Genomic DNA, 20,447 nt, shown 5'->3' on the forward strand with positions numbered 1-20,447 from the left:
CACCATTCTTGTTTTCTTTCTAAAAATGTTTCAAAATCTTCATTATTATTGAAAGTCCAGCTTTTGCCCTATATTCTTAAGCTCCAATTTGCAGGATAGATCACCCTGAGTGCCATTGCTCTTCAGAATGCTTTATTTCATCCCCTCTTCCTTTTTTCTGGTGGGTGTAGAATAGTCTTGAAGTATTCAAATATCCTTTCTTTTGCATTTGAAGATGTTTTTCCTGATGACTTTCAGAAGTTCATGTTTCTGAAATGAATTGTTAAATTTAACCACTATGTGTCTTGGAGTTTGCAACCTTGGGTTTTATTTTAGAGATCTTTGAATTCTTCCAATTGGAATTTCATTTTCTATGTTTAAAAGTTCTAGACAGTTTTCTTTTATTATTCCTTTTTTTGTGGGGCAATAAGGGTTAAGTGACTTGCCCAGGGTCACACAGGCAGTAAGTGTCAAGTGTCTGAGGCTGGATTTGAACTCAGGTCCTCCTGAATCCAGGGCCGGTGTTTTATCCACTGCACCACTTAGCTGACCCCCCTATTATTCCCTTTTTACCTGTCATGTTCTTCTGGACAACCAGTGATCCTTTTTTGTCTGCCCACCCTGTGTTCAAGTTCAGTATGTTTTGCTTGCATAGTGAGGATATTTTCTTTTACTAATACTACTTTTTGCTTCTCATTTTGTGTTGTCATTCAGTCCTGTATATTTACATTCTCTTCTCTCTTTTGTTTCCTTGCTAAGGCCTGCCATTGAAGATTTAAGTTTTTCTACCTGCTCACTAATTTTGTTGTGTACAACATAAATTCTGTCCACAAAATTCTCACTTCTTATTTAAACCACTCTGGAATAGTGTGTTGTGGTTGCATGTTCTCCTGAAATTTCACAGGTTCTCTGTTTCCTGTTGGATCATTCACCCCTCGTTTTTTTTGGCAGTATTACTTCATAGATGCCTGAACTCAGCTACCTGTTGTTACTGTTATTCCTGTTCATTTATCTGTTTATGTTCAAGAGTTTTAAATTTTCTTCTCAGAATTTTTAGTTCTTTCAGTCTCTCCTACCCCCTTGCTTTTCTTATCACTCCATTTCTGACTTCCCTCTTTTCTGATTATGGGGTGTGGGGATTTTTGGGGGGGAGGGTGGATCTCAAAGTATCTCAGCCTCCTCCCATAATGGAAATATCATGATTCATCAGACTACTTCTGTGTCCCAGGAAACTTTTGAGTGATCAGAACTGGTTCCAGCTGGATGCTATGCTTTTCCCTCAGGCTTGGTAGAGGGTTACCTAGCTCCCTACATGCACAGCCTCCTGTCCTGATGACCTATCCCACTTCCTTTCTTCCTCAAGTCTCTGGCCCAGCAACAGGAAAGCCTGCTTTTCCTTGGGTGACAGTTCTTGACAGGCTTTTACTCATGAAGTGCTGTCATCAACCTGGTTGTCAAGGCCTGAGCAAAATTCTGCAGCCTGGAGTCATGGCCTCTATGGCACTAGAAAGAGGGAAAGGGAACAGGGTGCAGTGGTGAGTTTTGATGGAAGCCAGTGTCATGTCCTTGGGTCTGCTAGTGAAGCCTTGTGGCTATTGGTGTGGGGGAGAAGGGCTGAGTAAGCTTCGGGTTAATTACCATAAGTTCCTAGTTTTTTACCTTCTTTTGGATTGGGGGAGGGGGGTTGTCCCAAACTACTGAAATAGCTGAAATTGCTTTATCTTTGATGCACAGTTTCTATTTTGGAGAAGTCTGAGAAGTTGGGGAGATCAGAGGCAATGTTTAGTCCACCATTTTGTTGTTCATGCAACCCAGAAGTCAGCAGCACTGTTTTGGGTTGCAAAAAACTAGAAACAAAGTAGGTGCCCATCAATTAGTGAATAGCTAAGCAAACTATGGTATATAAATGTGATGGAATATTAATGTGTAATAAAAAATGATGAACAACCTGGGAAGATAAATCGGTAAAGAATCAAATAAGCAGAAGCAAAAGGACAATATATAAAATGACTTCAGCACTATAAATGAAAAGATTAAAAACAAGTCACGGGGCAGCTAGGTGGCACAGTAGATAGAGCACTGGCCCTGGATTCAGGAGGACCTGAGTTCAAATCCGGCCTCAGACACTTAACACTTACTAGCTGTGTGACTCTGGGCAAGTCACTTAACCCCAATTGCCTCACACACAAAAACAAACAAACAAAAAAACAAACAAAAACAAGTCACACTGTGACTAAATGAAAAGCCAGTGAATCTCCTGGTGAACAAATCTTTTCTCTCAGGACAGAGAAGTGAGAGACTACAGGGGCAGAATATTGTACATGCTTTGTATCTTATATTTATTTTAATTCTTTTTCTTTGTCAAAAGGTAGAGGTTTGATTGACAAAGGGCATCAATAACATGTTTTGGGGGGGTTTTTTGTAGCTTTCCAGCAGGAACAACTAATACTGAAGGAGTTAGAGGAAGATAGGCATATTAGGGCCTTGTTGTTTGAGCTTTAAATTAGTATGACCATTTTGGAAAGCAATTACAGTGACTAAAACATTGATTCAAAGATTATGTTACTAAGCTTATACCCAAAAGACGTCTTTGTTTAGAATAGAGTCTACATATACACCCAAATATTTATAGCATTGTATTTTGTGATAGCAAAGAATTGGAAACAAATTAGATACTTATAGACTGGTGAATAGCCGAATAAAATGTGGCACATGCATGTAATGGGAAAATATGATGAATACTGAGAAGTATGAAAAGATTTACATGAACTGATGCAGAGTGAAGTAAACAGAACCAAGAAAACAATATATTCAATAAATACAATGTAAATGGAAAGATTCAACCACAATCAAAAGTGAATGTTTCAAAATTACAAAGAGTAAGCATGTCACCAAAGAATAGGTATTAGCAGACTATGTCACCCCACTCTTTTACAAAGATGGAAGGTTCATGGCTATAGAATATTGCATATATTTTCATACTTTTTATATGTATTTATTGATTTTGCTTTTTTTTCTCTCTTTTAGTTACATAGAATAGCCCTCTGGGAAGAAAAAAGAGGAGGGATACTTAGAGAACTTTTGATGACAAAAGCAAAAAGCTATCAGTAATATATATATATATATATATATATATATATATATATATATATATATATATATATATATATATATATGTCCACTATCCAGGCTTCCTATCCTCCTCTTTCCAAGAGTAAGAGAGATGACTTTATTTTACATTTCCTTTATGACAGTAAGAATTTCTCTCCTAACAAAACCCAAAATCCAGGACCCCAGGCAGTGGCTTGATTAGTCTAAAGTAATAAACAGATGTTTGTGAATATCTTTTAGTGACTATTGTTTGTTTTCTTTTTCCCAACACTCCAGGACGGGCACTGCTGAGACTCACTGACAAAAAGCTGGAACGAATGGGGATCGCCCAGGAGAACCTCCGACAGCACATCTTGCAGCAGGTGCTTCAGCTGAAGGTTAGAGAAGAAGTCAGGAACCTTCAGTTACTCACACAAGGTACTACATTATTTCCTACTGGATGACTCGAAGAAAGGGAAGGATTAGTAAATAAGAGTGTATTTCCAAAGATCCAAAAATGAGAGATCCTTTTGCTCCCTACTAAGGGATCCTTCACAAAGACCTTCAATATGATATCAAAGAACTTCTGAAAAGTCTTTTTTTTTAAATAAAATTAGGTGAAAGCCTCTCTGTAGAAAGGTAGGGAGGTGGAAGAGTATGGTTATAGAATGTCACATATATTGTCAGATGTGGTGGCTGTGTCTGTCAGCCTCCTTAAGGATTCTTTTTTGCTATAAGGAAGTAAGTATTCTGTGTGTGGGGAGAATATAAGGAAATTATTATGATTTTTTTAAAATCCATAAAGAAAACTTCAAGAAAGTAGTCACTGATCACTAAAAGAAAAATGAGATAAATAAATGGAGTCATCTTAGTCTAACCAGCTAATCTGAAAAGCTACTGGGAGCCATGTCATTTCATCATTTATGTACTATTTTTGCTTTATTTCTTTGGTGTGGATAACTTTTGTTGTAAGAGCTCCCATTGTCTTGGAGACTATGCCTGGGGCACAAAGACATTAAGTGACTTCCCTATAATCACACAGGTAGTGTGGGTCAGAGGTGAAACTTAAACACATCTTTCTGACTTCAAGGTCAATCCTCTCTCCATTGTGGCAAGCTGGTATATACACAAAGTAGACATGGAGTGTTTTACTTATTGTTGCAAGAGAAGAGAAGTAGGAAGAAGGCATTTTAGAAGTCTTTGTTGCTTTGAAAACAGTAGAAAAAAACCCTGTTAAGTCTCTGAAATGGAAAGTCTTTTTTAAAAAAAATAGATATCAAGAAAGACCTGTATGTCAATTTCATGTCATACTCAAGAGGAATCCTTAATAGCTTCAATAGTTGTAGTACATTTAAGACCCCTATAACTGTAGGGTTGGTTCAAACTAAAGCTGAAATGTAGACAATACCCTATATTATGCTTCAACATTAAAAAGAAAAGAAAGAAAGATATATTTCCCTCCATGCAGGATGCAGACTGGTAGCCTCACCCAAGTGCATCAACCACATATTGCTCTGACTTTTTGTTTTATTTTAATGGCCATTTTGTGTCATTTCAAATGAAGAGATAATAATAAAATGTGTTTGGAGAGCACTGGGTGCGTTTTTCAATCTGAAAAATATTGTGACTGGCTAAGCTATGTCCGTAATGGTATTAGAGAAAACTAGGTCAGCCAAGTCTCGTGGTACACTGAGATTAACTCAATAATAATCCATCTCCCTAGAAGAAAGCTAGCTGCCTGGATGATAACTGTTCTATAGGGATGTGTTTATGAGTCAGGTAATCTGAGAATTGTTTCACTCATTTGATCTGAACTGCGTAGGCATTTTGTTCCTAGTGATATTGCTAATGGAGTCATAGGTGGTGTTACATACACTGTGTGATTTAAGAATGGCCACTAGAAAGTTTACCCAGGCCCTTCTTGGGTTTGCACGTAAGAGGCACTTTGTAAAGACTTGGTGAACAATGTTGAATCAAGTGTCTAAAGAATTTTTGTTTTCCTTCTATAAGAGAAAATCAATTTTATTTTATTTAGTCCCAGCTATAGAGGAGGCACTGTGTAAACAATTTGGGGCAGCGTTAAACATGCATATTGGAGAAGGAAATGAGATTAGCAACATTCATTGAGCACACTGCAGGAACCCTTTTTGGTCTGAAGTTACTTTCTATATACCTGGGAGGTTTCCTTTATAAAACTCATATTTATAGTATCACTTGCCGTAGATACAGTTTCCCAGGTTATTGCTAGAACCTTTTAGACTCCATATAATTCTCCTTTTGAAATGGTGATGCCAAAGTTCAACATCCTTATTTTGTTTGTTAATATCTTTGATTTGGAAAAGCTAAGTCTTTTTAATAACAACAACAACAATAGCAATAGCGATACCTAGCACAGTGTATGGTACATAGTAAATTCTGAATAACTGTATTGCCATTCATTCATGTAATAATAATAATTAGTTACACTCATGCTCTACAAAAAAAAGTTTTGCTCACTTTCTCCCCCATTAAAATGCATGGGGGGCAGCTAGGTGGCACAGTGGATAGAGCACCGGCCCTGGAGTCAGGAGTACCTGAGTTCAAATCTGGCCTCAGACACTTAACACTTACTAGCTGTGTGACCCTGGGCAAGTCACTTAACCCCAACTGCCTCACCAAAGAAAAAAAAATGCATGGGGGGCGGCTAGGTGGCACAGTGGATAAAGAACTAGCCCTGGATTCAGGAGGAGCTGAGTTAAAATCTGGTCTCAGACACTTGACAGTTACTAGCTGTGTGACCCTGGGCAAATCATTTAACCCTCATTGCCCTGCACCAAAGAAAAATACATAGACATGCTTTTAATTTTCTTTGTATCCCTTGCAGTTAGTACAGTACTATGACAAATAGTAATAGCTTAATTAATATTTGTTGGATGATTGATTGATTAAATGAATAACTTACACTTATGTATGTAGCATGCTCTTCAAGGTTTTCAAAATTATTTACATACAGTATTTTATTTGAGCCTAACAACAAACTTATGAGTTAAGTACTCTTATTATTCCCATTTTACAGATGAGGAAACAGCCATTCAGAAGTGAACAGATTGGGGCAGCTAAGTGGCGCAGTGGATAAAGCACCAGTCCTGGATTCAGGAGGACCTGAGTTCAAATCCAGCCTCAGACACTTGACACTTACTAGCTGTGTGAACCTGGGCAAGTCACTTAACCCTCATTGCTCCAGAAAAAAAAAAGAAAAAAAAGGGAAAAAAAAAAGAAGTGAACAGATTTGCCTAGGGTCACACACTTAATGACCATCCCCTTAGAACATAAGATACCTTGAATTGAGGTATGCTGTATGCAATCATTACCATTGCTTCTATATTCTCTCTCTCAACAATTTATAAATATGTAAAATGTGTATTATATATTGATATCATATCATATTATATAATAGAGATATGATATAGATATAAAATATATAAATAAGAGCTTTCATATATAGAGACAGAGACAGAGAGATGAAAGCTGTATCCTGCTTCCTTTTTAGGGTGGGAGGAAGGACAGAGATTGATTTCAATGATAGAAGGACTTCTGACTAAAGAAGCTTCTACCAATGTATCAATGTAATGTTGTGTAACCATCTTGAGAGTTACCTTGAGCACTGAAAGGTTAAGTGACTTGCCCAAAATCACATAGCCCGTACATGTCAGAGGCAGATCTTTATTCTAGCTCTTACCTGATTCCAAGATCAGTCTTCTCTATCCACTATTCCATGTTGCCTCTCTCAAACTTTTACATATCAATATAGAAACATATTTCATATCAAGGAGCCTTGAAAAAATGCTGGGCCTTAGTAAATTACCCTTTTTTACAAACTTTAAATTGTGTCAAAATAATAAACAGACTTAAAGGCAACAAATAGCCGTAAAATATTTAGGGTGTTGATTTGGAGTTGAACACCTTGGAGTTTAATTCCCCTGACTGAATGAATATTTACGTGATATGAAAATTAAAGGGGTTGATATGTGAACATCGATAATGAATATTTGATTTTTCATTTCCATGCACCCTAATCAGCAGAAATATTACACGAAATAAGTACAAAGGTTTCTGAATGTCACCTAGTTGTCAAATGAAATCTAAATTCCCTGCAAATCCCAAATTCAACTCTCTTGGAAAGCCCAAATAATTCATTGTTAATGTGAAGTATCTTCCATCTCCCTCAATCAGTTACAATTCTGACATTTATCTGCTGGAGGATCTTTAGTGGTGCCCCCATTGTTTACCGAATAAAGCAAAGAGTCCTCAATTTAATATTCTAGAACCTCAGCTGGGCAGCCCTGATCTTTCCAGCTTTACGTTTTCTTTGCTGATTATGCAGACTCATCTCTACTTTTCTTACAGTTGCAGAGGATGAGGTAGGTAGTTCTCTCTTTCTCCAATCTAACCTTTCCACATATGTCTCTGGTCCCATTCCTTCCCATCTCCTTCAGGACTTTGCTCCATTGATCTCTCCCTGTCAGATGGAGCCTTCTTCCTAACCTGAAAAAGTGCTCTGGTTTCTCTATCACTAAAACAACATCAACAGAAACCCTTCCACTGACCCTGAATCACAGTTCCACCTTGACAACTGCCTCCTGAACATCTCCATTTGAATGTTTTCCTGGCATCTGAAACTCAATATGTCCCAAAATAAACTCATCATTTCCCTCTCCCCCCCCCCTTTAAAAACTGGCCTCTCTGAATATAACTTTCCTATTTCTGTTAAAAACAACAACCTCTTTCTATCAACCTTGCCTGAATTCTTGGTCAAGTTTCATTCTTCCTTCTAATTCGCTCTTGTTAGAGCCCCCCCCCCCCCGCCCTCAAAATTACTGTGTATTTACTCTGTATATATTTTGCATAAACCTCTCTGTTACTTTTTCCAGCATAATATAAACTCCTTGAGGTCAAGGACGATTTGAGTTTTGTCTTTGTATGCTCAGTGCCTGGCACATGCACATTTAATAAATATTGATTATTTGATGTTCAGTCGTTTGCCTGCAGGTGTCTCTCCTGTTTACTCACACTACCACTACCATAATTAATTGCCTCATCACCCCTTACCTGGATTATCCACATACCCTTGTAACTACTTTTTCTGCCCCTAGCTTCTACCTTATTACATAATTCCATTCTTGGTACAACTTCCAAGCTGATCTGAATTCACAGCTCTGGACATATTATTCTTCTGCTCAGAAGCCCTCAGTTGTCCTCCATCCACTCTAGGATCAAATATAAACTGCTTAGCCTAGCAAGCAAAACCATAAACAGTATGGTTTCTGTATACTTTCCAGTCTTGTATTTGTTTTTTGTTTTTTTTAGGGGGGTTTCGGTTTTTGTGTTTTGTTTGTTTTTGGTTTTGGTTTTTGGGGTTTTTTTGTGGGGCAATGAGGGTTAAGTGACTTTCTTTACCAGGGTTATACAGATGAAAATGTCAAGTGTCTGGGGCAGCTAGGTGGCACAGTGGATAGAGAACCAGCCCTGAATTCAGGAGGACCTGAGTTCAAATCCGGCCTCAGACACTTCACACTTACTAGCTGTGTGACCCTGGGCAAGTCACTTAACCTCAATTGCCTCATTAAAAAAAAAAAAACCACCAAGAAAATGTCAAGTGTCTGAGGCCAGATTTGAACTCAGATCTTCCTGAATCCAGGGCTAGTGCTTTATCCACCTACCTGCCCCTACCTTGCAGTCTTAAGAAAAACATTCCTCAGAAGACAACAATGATGTGAAAACAGCTAGAAACAAAGCCTCAAAGGACAATGTTGATTGAACCCAAGCCCAACAATTCCTTAAAGAGTTAAAGAAATAAATAAGTGTGGTAAAGGAAAAATAGCAAAAAGAAATAAGAATGATGCAAGAAAATTATGAAGATAATTAGCAGCTTTATAAAAGAAAGAAAAAATTACTAAAGAAAATAATACCTAAAAAACAGAATTTGGCCTAATGGTAAAAGAGGCATGAAAATTCACTGTGACATATGATTGGATTGGAATACTATTGTCCTATAAGAAATGATGAACAGAATGGTTTTAGAAAAACCTGGGAAGACTTATATGAACAAATGCAAAGTAAAGTGAGCAGAACCAGGAGAATATTGTACACAATAACAGCAATATTGTTAAGAATGATCAACTATGTGGGGGCAGCTAGGTGGCACAGTGGATAAAGCACCCACCCTGGATTCAGGAGGACCTGAGTTCAAATCCAGCCTCAGACACTTGACACTTACTAGCTGTGTGACCCTGGGCAAGTCACTTAACCCTCATTGCCCTGCTTTAAAAAAAAAAAAATGCTCAACTGTGAAAGCCTTAGCTATTCTGATCAATACAAGGATCCAAGACAATTCCAAAGGACTCATGATGAAAAAAAAAAAATGTTATCCTCCTCCAGAGAAAGAACTGAGGAACTCCGAGAGCAAACTAAAATAAAATTTTCTCAGTTTCAAAAAAAAAAAATCCACTAGCAACCGACAACAGCAACAACCCTGTGAAGTAGGCAATGTGATATTACTCCCATAGCTAATAAATGGTGGAACCAGGATTTGAACCCGTGCCATATAATTTCACATCGAATGTCATTTGCACTGTATCACAGTTCCCTTCCAAGTGCATAGCCAGCCACCTTGGTATTCCAGAGCTTGAGCATCACATTTTATGCCAGATATTTTTCTAGCTGATGTTTAGCAGCTTCTAAAAATTCAATCCACTCTCCGAGGAAAATAATTTTTCTCTGATTGTATCAATTCTGCTATTCAACAGACTTTTAATTGTGTGCCTACTATGCCCAAGGCACTAGGGACACAAAGGCAAAAACAACAACAACAAAAGAGTTGCTCACCGTCAGGAGCTCACATTTACTTGGGAATCCAACACACAAAGAGATCAGTAAATTCGATATAATTTAAGGAGGAAGAAAACACTCGTGATTTCGGGGGAATTGGAAAAGGCTTAGGTACAGGAAGGAACACCTGAGCTGAGTCTTGAAGGAAACTAAGGATTTTAGGAGGTAGAAGTGAAGAGGGAATCCATTCTAGACATGGGAGCAGATGACTGAATGGCGACCAAGTTCAGGTTACAGCAAGGAGACCAGGCCTGAAGAAGAAGAATGTTAAATAAATGTGGAAACCAGATTGTGTTAGGCTTCAGATACCAGGCTAAAAATTTTGTTTAGTTTTGTTTTTCTAGAAACCATAGGGAACTATTGAAGTTTCTTGAGCTGAGGCAGGGGGGGGGAGGGGGGAGGGGGGGGAAACATGGTCAGACTTGTGCATTAGAAAGATGCTAAGGATAGTCAAAAGTACATGCTAAAAATTCTTTAGAGTTAATTATAAAATATAATCTCTGCAAATATCTTGAGCACTTAAGTCGCTTAACCTTGTTTGCCTCAGTTTCCCCATCTGTAAAATGATCTGGAGAAGGAAGCAGCAAACCACTCCAGTATCTTTGCCAAGAAAACCCCAAATGGGGTCACAAAGAATCAGACACAACTGAAATAATACAACATTTCAAAATCAGTCTACGTTGCTTTAAGGTGACATAACACATGAACAATCAAAGTCAGCTAGAGATGCAATCCTAAACAGTTTGGGAGACCACTTGGTATATCTAATTAAACCTGCTCATCTGTATCATCTCTCTAGGATTATCTTTTTTTTTAAATAATGTTCAGGGGCAGCTAGCTGGCACAGTGGGTAGAGCACCAACCCTGGATTCAGGAGGACCTAAGTTCAAATCCGACCTCAGACACTTAACAATTACTGGCTGTGTGACCCTAGGCAAGTCACTTAACCCCAATTGCCTTACCAAAAAAATAAACACATAAAATAATATTCAAATCTCCTGTTTTGAATAAGTATTTCTCAGGCTTTAGATCAAGATTCCAAGTGTAATTGTAGTTCTGAGATGATCACAGAGACCAGCCCAGCAGCCTTCCAAACATCTGATTGGCTTTGGAAGTAGTGGTTTGTTACTTGTAGAAACAAGATGAAAGACTGCTTCCTTTGTCTTGTATTTCAGAGTTTAAAAGGGAATTCAAAGATCAAAATCATGAACCCATCTTCTGACATTCCCAGTAAGTGATAATCTAGCCTTTGCTTAATCCAAAGAGGTCATTAGTCTCTTTGCTAACCTCTAGTGAAAAAGTTCATTCTTCTCTAAGGTAGCCTGTTCCACCTTCAGTATGTCTCATTGCTAAGAAGTTATTCCTTGAATACAGCTGAAATCACTTTCTTTATAGCTAGGCGGAATAAGTTTAATCTCTTTCTCTCTCATACAAGAAATTTTTTTAAATTGCTGTAATCAGACCCACATCTCGGTCTTCTTTTGTGATCACTGAACAGCTTCAGCAATTTGCATACGACATGGTAATCCATGTATAACATTCAATCAGTAAACATTTATTAAATGCTTACTATGTACCAGGTACTGTGCTAAGTGCTGGGGATACAAAAGGAGGCAAAAGACAGTCCCTGCCCTCAAGGAGCTTACAATCTAATGGGAGATACAACAAACAAATGTATATAAAGCAAATTATATACAGGATAAATAGGAAATAATTTAGAGGTTTTAGAGTAAAAACCTTCATTGTCTTCCTCTGGATATATGCCATCTTGTCCATTGTCTCTCTGAAATTTGATGACCAGAACTGGACACCATATTACAGATAAGGGCAAAGAACAGTCCTGTCATTCACCTCACCCTGGATATGATTTTTCTATTTCTTAAGTCTGAGGTCACTTGAGCCTTTGTGTCTGCCATATCACATGATGTGGGAAAATGGACAGAGCATGTGGCTAGTTAGTGGCATGTCTAGGACTAGATCTCAGGACTCCCAAGTCTTAATCCGGTGTTCTTCCTACTCTATGGTGATAAACAAAAAAAAAGAAAGAAAGAAAGAAGGGAACTACTCATATATGCCTTTAGTCTTGTTGTATATTTCTACCTCCACTCTGGTTTTCCAACTTCTCCAACTGCTCTTACTGACATTTGTAAGTGTCATGATCAATACTTGCCCTTATCTTAGTATTCTTCCCTTCGGTCCCAGTATTATTTCCTATAGTCTTGCTTTTATGGTGCCTTCTGGATTGTGGCTCCCCATCAGCCTTTTTCTTGTTCTTTTGTTTTCCTTTCACAATGGAAAGGTATATATTCGGCATCCTTGCTGGTGTGAGCAATTCTCTTGGCAGCTTTGCAGGGTGAGGGAGCTGCTTTGGCAGATAGCTGCAGATATCTCTTGGGGAAAACTGCTCAGTACAGGAAACATGATTATTATACTTCTCCCTTAATCTTGATTTATAAGAGACAGAAAACATGCCTTAGATAATGGCATGACAATGGTACAAAGCTATTTTTGGATTTTTCCTAGTCCATCTTAAGAGAGAAAAATGCTTTAAATGTACTTACTGAGAGAGAGGCACTATGTATTTAAGGAGCATTGTTACCTTATTGACAATGAACGATATCTGTAGATGGATTGAGGGACTTTCTCCATATGTACTTACCATTATGTAGTAGAGGTAGAAACTATGATATTTTTTCCAAGACAAACTGTGTATTAAGTAATTATATATGTATAAATCTAAACTTTATCTTATTTTGGTTTTGGTTTTGGTTTTGGTTTTTTTTGTGGGGCAATGGGGGTTAAGTGACTTGCCCAGGGTCACATAGCTAGTAAGTGTCAAGTGTCTGAGGCCAGATTTGAACTCAGGTCCTCCTGAATCCAAGGCCAGTGCTTTATCCACTGTGCCACCTAGCTGCCCCTAAATCTAAACTTTAAAACAAACAAAAAGGAATATGCTTATTCTTAGATTACCATGATTTAAAAAAAAGGAATGGCATCCAGTAAGCAAAACTGCTCCAATGATAGTCTTACAATGTTGGCAGCAATCCAGGAAGGTTTCTAGCACTATTGTTGAACCTCCAGAAGAACTTCTGGGGAGAACATGGATAGGCAAGCACTATGGATAGCTTATTTCCTGAATCATTGAAAGGAATTCCCAAATCAGCGAGATCACAAATGCATTTGTGGGGCCACTGATGTTATTAATAATTATATCAATAATTGATTTAAATACTATATTGCTTACTATTCTAATTAATCATATAATCAATCATTAATAGTCCTACAATAATCATGGATATGTTACCTCACAGATGCAAATATTTGTTCCAATTATACAAGTCACAATTTATACATGTCTACCTATCTTCTGTGACTATTGTCCAAGTCTTTCCACAAATTGACCAAAAGGTTCCATCCAAAAGCAGGGAGAGACTTTCTCCCCATCACAAGAAACCAGATAGTTCATTAGTAATCTCTCACCCTCCCTCCATCTCCTTTTTGTTTGTTTGTTTGTTGGTTGGTTTTGGTTTTGGGTTTGGGGTTTTTTTGGTGTTTTTTTTTTGGTGGGGTAATGAGGGTTAAGTGACTTGCCCAAGGTCACACAGCTAGTAAGTGTCAAGTGGCTGAGGCCGGATTTGTACTCAGGTCCTCCTGACTCTAGGGCCAGTGTTCTATCCACTGAGCCACCTAGCTGCCCCCACTCCATCTTCTTTTACTAGTATACTTTTCTTAAAGCTTGAAAATGAAGAGGTCATTAGGTTCTTTGCTAACCTCAGAAGGACTTTGAAAACTCTATTCCTTCCCTCTCCTTCCCCTGTACTTTGAGGTGTTCTGGACCGATAGTTTCCACTCCCTATAATGCAAAAGAAGTCAGCTACCTTCTTGATGGTAGCATTAACAATCTTATATAACAATAATTATGACATTTAGGTTTATATAGCACTTTATATACTTTATTTTTTTAACATTTTGAAAAGATCTTCATGATCGATGGCCACTGCAGTAGAGAAAGAAATGGTACCCAGGATACTTCTTTACAGCACCATCTGTGGCTGCAGATATTTGAATGATGTAATAAGAGTTGGAGGAAAGCACACATCACAAAATGATGCTGCTTTTTTGTCAGAGGATTCCTCCAAGTGGTGAATGTGCCAGATGAAGGCAGCTCATATTATTCTGTAAGTCATTACAAGCAAAAACATTTCTTGGCATTTTACCATTGGCAAATTCCTTTGTAATCACTGGATCCGGATATGGGGAGAAGTATGTGTGCATTGTTAACCAGAGGCAATTACAGTTTATTAAAAGTCAGGATCCCCAGCCCCCCCAAGGACTATGTCAGCAAAATCCAAACATAGATGTAGTTTGTTAGTATTCAGTTACTTCACAATGAGGGCCTTCGTGACCCTCTGTCTTTTGGAATAACGTTCCAAAAACACAACATAGTTCTCCCTTTCCAGAACAACTTCTTCAAGCTACTGCAGTGGAGTAAGAACCTTAATGCAGTCATCTACCTCACTGAAGAATCCCTTAGCTTCAGCATTCATAAAGTTGAAAAGGGACTACAGAGTCTAAGCCTCTGCCTTCAGGCAAGGCAATGTAGGGTACAATTATGTAGCTGGCTCTGCCATGTACCTCTGTGACTCTTTTGACCTCAGTTTCCTCATCTTTAAATGAGGTGTAGGGGTCAAATTTAATATGTGGAGAGTTAATTGGGTGGCTTGCCGTAATATTGGGGTTCAGAAAATAATAAGAGACCTCTAGGTCCAAACTTCCTCCCCTCTGAACTGCCTTTTTAGTTATTTCTCCCAGGCCAATAAGAAAGGAGCTTAACAGCCCTTTTTCCACAAACGAATCAGGTTTTATTAATGGGAATAAAAGACACAGCAAAGGTGAAATTAATAAAGTCAAGGACAAGGCAATAGGGAAAGAGGAAAATGGATAACCCCCCACCCCAAATCTAACAAAAACCTATACAATCACCAAACTCACTTCCAGCTCAGCTAATTCAAAGGGCTGGATTTAACTCACCACCAGGGGTCTGTAATTTCTGTGGGAGTCAGCAGCCAGTCTCTAGTCTGAGGCCAGAGAGAGAGAGGAAGTGTCAGTTACTTCCTGTTGGGGTCCCCTTTTCTACCTTTTTCTCCTTCCCCCGAAGGGGAGGTCCTTCAAGTAGTGTGGCTGAGACTGGTTCCCTGTTGATGACGCAGTCCACAGCCTCTGAGGACACTCCTTCTCAGGGTTGGGAAAGTTTAAACTAGGTGGCTAAAAATCTAATTGTCTTAAGTGGGTATTTAGTAGTTTCTCATTCACACCCAATTCAAACACTACTAAATCAATCAAGTTGAACTCCTGGGCATCTGCCAAATTCCATTACTTTACCACATTTCCCCCTTTGTTTCTTTGAAGAACACAGAGTGTTTCCTTAATGAAACAGTAAAAAAAAACAATATAATACCCTATGCTAACAAACAATATGTTAATAACAATATAGGAAAGGGAGAACATAGCCTTGGAGCTCATTTCCATCTCTGTCTGTTATCCTATAATCCCACTATTCTGAGTTGTCCTCTCTGGAGCCAAGTAGGAGAAATCTAGTCTGTCTTCCACATGGAAACCCTTCATATACCTGAAGATAGCTCATTTTCCCCAAGTCTTCTCTTCTCCTCTCTAAACATCCCTAGTTCCATCAAGCTGTCCTTATATGTCTTCAACTTGAAGACCTACCATATCCCTCCTCTGGCTGCTCTCTAGCTTATCAATGTCATTCCTGAAATGTGGCACCCAGAACCAAACAGAATATTATTCCACATTGAGTCTGAACCAGGGCATTGTTCATGGAACTGTCATCTCTCTTGTGGTGGACACTGTGCTGCTATTAACATTTCCTTCCCTTTCTTAGTTGCCATATCACAATATTTATTTCTACTGAGGCAGCTAAATTTAATCCCACTAAAATCCACAGATCTTATCCAGATAAACTGCAAGGCTCACAACATCTCCCCATCTTGTACTTATGAAGCTGATTGCCCAAACCCAAGTATTAGACTTTACATTTATCTCTGTCAAATTACTCCTAAGAGATCCAACTCAATGTTCTAGCTTGTTCCATTCCTTTAGAAAACTCCCTCTCTACACCTCAACCCCAAACACCCTCTTATCACTTCTCATTATACTGGACAAGAGATTGGTGCTTATCCTGATTGAGTCTCCTCTTTGTTCTATTTAACTGTGAGCTCTAACTCTACAATCTTGTGGAATTATAGATTTTTAGAGCTAGAAAGAATCTTAGAGGTCAACTATTCTCATCCCCCAAGGTTACAGTGAAGAAAACTGAAACCCAGGAAGATTACTTTATTTGCCCAACATTACAGTACAGTGGCAAAAATGAAACCAGAACTTCTTTCTCTTGTCTCCCAAATAGTTCCCTGAACTCACCATTAGTAATAATTGATGAGATTGGAATACTGGTTTCCATTCATAGGCTCACAGATCTAGCCAGAGCAGGAAGAAACCTCAGTTGTTGTTTAGTCGTTTTTCAGTCATACCTGACTCTTCATTACCACATCTGGAATTTTCTTGGCAGAGATAATGGAGTGGTTTGCCATTTCCTTCTCCAGCTCATTTTACAAATGAGGAAACTGAGGCAAACAAGGTTAAGTGACTTGCCCAGGGTCACACAGCTGGTAACTGTCTGAGGCCAGATTTGAATTCAAGAAGATGGGTCTTCCTTGCTCCAGGCCAGGCAGTCTATCCACTGCACCATTTAGCTGCCTAGGAAGGAACCTCAGAGATCATTTAATTTAGGGTCTTCTCATTTTACAGATCAGGAAACTGAGGGCCAGGATGGTTAAGTGACTTCAGAAGATCAAAGATTTAGAGGTCATACAAGCCAAAACAACCACTACCCATTTTACAGATGAGAAAACTGAGTCTCTGGAATGCTCAGGGTCACATAGCTAATAAATACCTAAGGGAAAATTTTAAGTCAGGTCTTTCTGAATCTAGTATTCTATCCATTGTACTACCTAAAGTCCCAAAGGTAATAAACATCAGAGGTGGGATTTGACCCAGGTCATTGAAGTAAATCTAAATTAAAGTTAAGTGAACTTTAACATTCCATCAAAATTCTGTCTCTACATATACTCAAGCTTTGTAAAATTTGGGATAAATCAATTACTCAAGAAACATTTGTGAAGATCCTACTGTGGGCTAAACATTCCAAATATAAAGACAAAAATGAAATAGTCTCTACCCACAGGGAGCTTACATTCCATTAGGAAAGATAACATGTGTATAAAATATATGCCTAATAAACAAATACCATGATTTTCCAGCATCATACAACTTACTGGGATGCATAAGAAACATAAGAACCTGCTGTTCCTACTGCTTGGTTTCAAAAAGGCACTTGACCCATGGAAGGTGTGAAATATTGAAGTGTCCATGGCATATTAACTCAGAACCTAATCACTGATTTAATAGACCAGCATTTTCTGTATTTTTTCCAGTAAAATGTTTTGCTGGCAATCTGAGAGAAAACATCTAGTGATACTTAATTTCCTAGAACTAAACTTATGAGGAAGGAAACTGTGAAACATTTGGGATTTTCTATCACACAGTCATCTGTCTGGCCACATTGTTTACAGTTATTCCCTAAGTCAAATCATTTAATTTTCTAGACTTCCATCTAGAAAATCGTAGCATCAGTATTACATGTTTTTTAACTTTTTTCTTTCATTGTATTAGGCTTATTCTCATGTTAATTTCATTTTTCGTGCAGTGACATTTAAGAGCTAGGATGATGTAGGAGGTAGAGAACTCACCATGGAGACAGGAAGTTTAGGGTTCAGATTTGGGGTTCTGACACACACTAGTTCTGTGGCTCTTTGGGAAAGTCATTTAATCTCTCGTTATGCTCTAGCAACTCTCTAAGATTATTTTATCATGTTTGTATCCCAAGTGCCTAGCAGAGAGCTTTGGAATAATTGCTTAATAAATGCTGACTGATTGAGATAATAGCAGAGGAAGTCTTCACACTTATGAAATCACAGGCTCAGAACTCTTCTCCTTTCTCCTGCCCCTCAAAAATATTTTTATTTTTATGGTAGGAAGGGAATAGTCAAATGTTACCAAGATGTTTTGGTCACCTTTCTCCTTCAACAATATCGACTTGGGTCTTTCTCTTCTATTAACATCTTATGCTTTTAGCTATTCAGGGACTGTTGGAAAGAACTTTGAAAATTCTACCCTTTGCTTCCAGTAGTTCTAGCCTGACAGTTTCCTTCCCTTTTGATGCTAAAAAATTAATCATGACCATTCCTAAATGTTTCCTGAATGTGAGAGTATACTACTGTATTTTTTTCTGGGTAATTAATCATTTTATTAATCATGCTAACAATAATTAATAAAAGGGGTCAGTGTCAACCTCAAATGCCAAAGATCCCTCACGGAACCCATTCAATGCTTATATGCCCTTAGAAGAGTAGGTTTTCCTAAAGGCTTTGGTAGCAGAGCTTAAGTTAAAAAATGGACCCTAACATTTATTTCCTATGAGACTTTGAGCCTGTCACTTCCACTCCCTGGGTCTCATTTTCCTGGGGGTCAGGAGGAGGCAAGGGCTGGCCAGGTACCCTCTGAGATCCAATCTAGCTCTAGACATCAATTAGTGTATTCCCTAAATCTGACTTCTTTCCAGAGGGCCTTATGAATTGCTTCTGAACAGTTTTCAAATGTGATGATAGGTGATGATAAGGGATAGGTAGCATCATAAAAAAATGTAGGTCACAATCTTTGATCTGTGATTCATGTTCTACCCACACCATTTGGGACTGTGTGCACATGCTATGGGCTTAGGATATTTGAACCAAATGTCCCTATTTGATCTTCTTCTGGCTGGAGATGTATGAAATTCTTATTTTTTATAACCTTAAAATGATTGTGTATATATATTTTGTTGCCACGAGTATTCTAATTCCATCAACTCTTTAAACCTTCAAAACCAATTTCTCAATAGGTATCTGTTAAACACCTACTATGTGCCAGGCACTGTAAGCCCTGGTGGTACAAAGAAATACGAAAGTAAGTCGAGAATCTCACTTTCTGATGGTGGAGACAGTATGGAAATAACTATGTAGGAACATCTTTATAAGATACCTTGGAGATAATCACACGGGGAAAGTACTAGCATTAAGGGAGATCAGGAAAAGTTTCCTATAGAAGGTAGAATTTTATCTGGGACTTTAAGAAAGCCAGGAAGGCCAGGAGACAGAGACAGCATCCTTCCTATGAAGATTCCTTTAGAGGCCCTATCACTTTATTTGCCAGTTTGATAACAGAAGTTTAAGTTGTGTCATATTCATCATAAAATTGCTTCACAATCCAGCTTAATACTCAAAGTCTGCTCTTGCCAAATCATATGAAGTTGGGTTGGTGGGTTTTTTTTTTCTGAACTGATGCTTGAGAACTAGCCCTCACATCTTTCTGACGATGTATTGCTTCCCTTTACAAACTCTGTGTTCCCATTACTGCCAATCTAGACTCTTTGCTGTCCCTCAAACACAACATGAAACCTCAGTTTCCTTATCTGTAAAATGGATGTGTTGGAGCAGATGGCTTCTGCTATCCCTTCCAGCTCTAGATCTCTGATCCTACCAATAACTATGACCGCTCTTCCCTATACATTTGCAGAGACTATCCCCCATGCCTGGAATGTATCCTCTGTTTCCTTCACCTCTTGGATTCCAAGGTTTCCTTCAAAGCTTAGCTCAAAGGCCACATTATGTTTTTGGTTTTGTTTTTTTAGTGAGGCAATTGGGGTTAAGTGACTTGCCCAGGGTCACACAGCTAGTAAGTGTTAAGTGTCTGAGGCCGGATTTGAACTCAGGTCCTCCTGACTCCAGGGCCGGTGCTCTATCCACTGCGCCACCTAGCTGCCCCTTTTTTGTTTTTGTTTTCAAAGGCCACATTATGGAAAGATTTTTCCTTTCATTTAATTTCTACATATTTTGCATTTGCTTGTGTTGACATGTAAGCCCCTTGAGGGAAGGCAGTACATTGATTCTTGTTTTCATCTCTATATTCTCACTGCTAGTCGTTAAGTCAATAAGCATTTATAAACACTTATTGTGTGTCCCAGACTGAGTATACAAAGAAAAGGAAAAAAAGAACCAGTCCCTGCCTAAAAGGACCTCACAGTCTAAGGGGGAGGACAACATGCAAATATGTACAAACAAAATATACACAGGAAAAAAGTGGAAATAATCTCAGAGAGGAGTCACTAGCATTGAGGACTTGATTCTTCCAGAAGATGGAATTTTAGCTAAGATCTGAAGAAAGTAGAGGATCTAAGAAGCAGAGATGAGAAGGGAGGGCATTCTAGGCCTGGGGGGCGTGCAGTAAGTGAAGATGCCCAGGGTCTTGTGTGAGGAACAGCAAGGAGGTCAGATGATGGCTGTTACCCATATCTGAGCACTTACTATTATCAATGCCCCTTTTCCAACAGTCTGCAT

The 20,447-nt window shown here is 38.5% G+C and overlaps 1 protein-coding gene across 3 annotated transcripts in view; it reads left to right on the forward strand.

Moving 5' to 3' along the window:
- SAMD12 (sterile alpha motif domain containing 12) overlaps positions 1-20,447 on the forward strand; it is a 556,372-nt gene that overhangs the window by 338,510 nt on the left and 197,415 nt on the right. For 2 of the 3 annotated variants that reach the window (XM_044005127.1, XM_044005145.1), the window contains exons 4-5: positions 3,367-3,507; positions 6,125-6,184. In XM_044005127.1, the coding sequence (XP_043861062.1) occupies positions 3,367-3,507; positions 6,125-6,150 (167 nt within the window). In that variant the 3' untranslated portion in view covers positions 6,151-6,184. Of the gene's footprint in view, positions 1-3,366; positions 3,508-6,124; positions 6,185-20,447 lie in introns of those variants that run through there. The other variant, XM_044005137.1, reaches the window with a different exon arrangement.

Source organism: Dromiciops gliroides, chromosome 1 (assembly GCF_019393635.1).
Source record: "Dromiciops gliroides isolate mDroGli1 chromosome 1, mDroGli1.pri, whole genome shotgun sequence".
Lineage (NCBI taxonomy): Eukaryota > Metazoa > Chordata > Mammalia > Microbiotheria > Microbiotheriidae > Dromiciops > Dromiciops gliroides.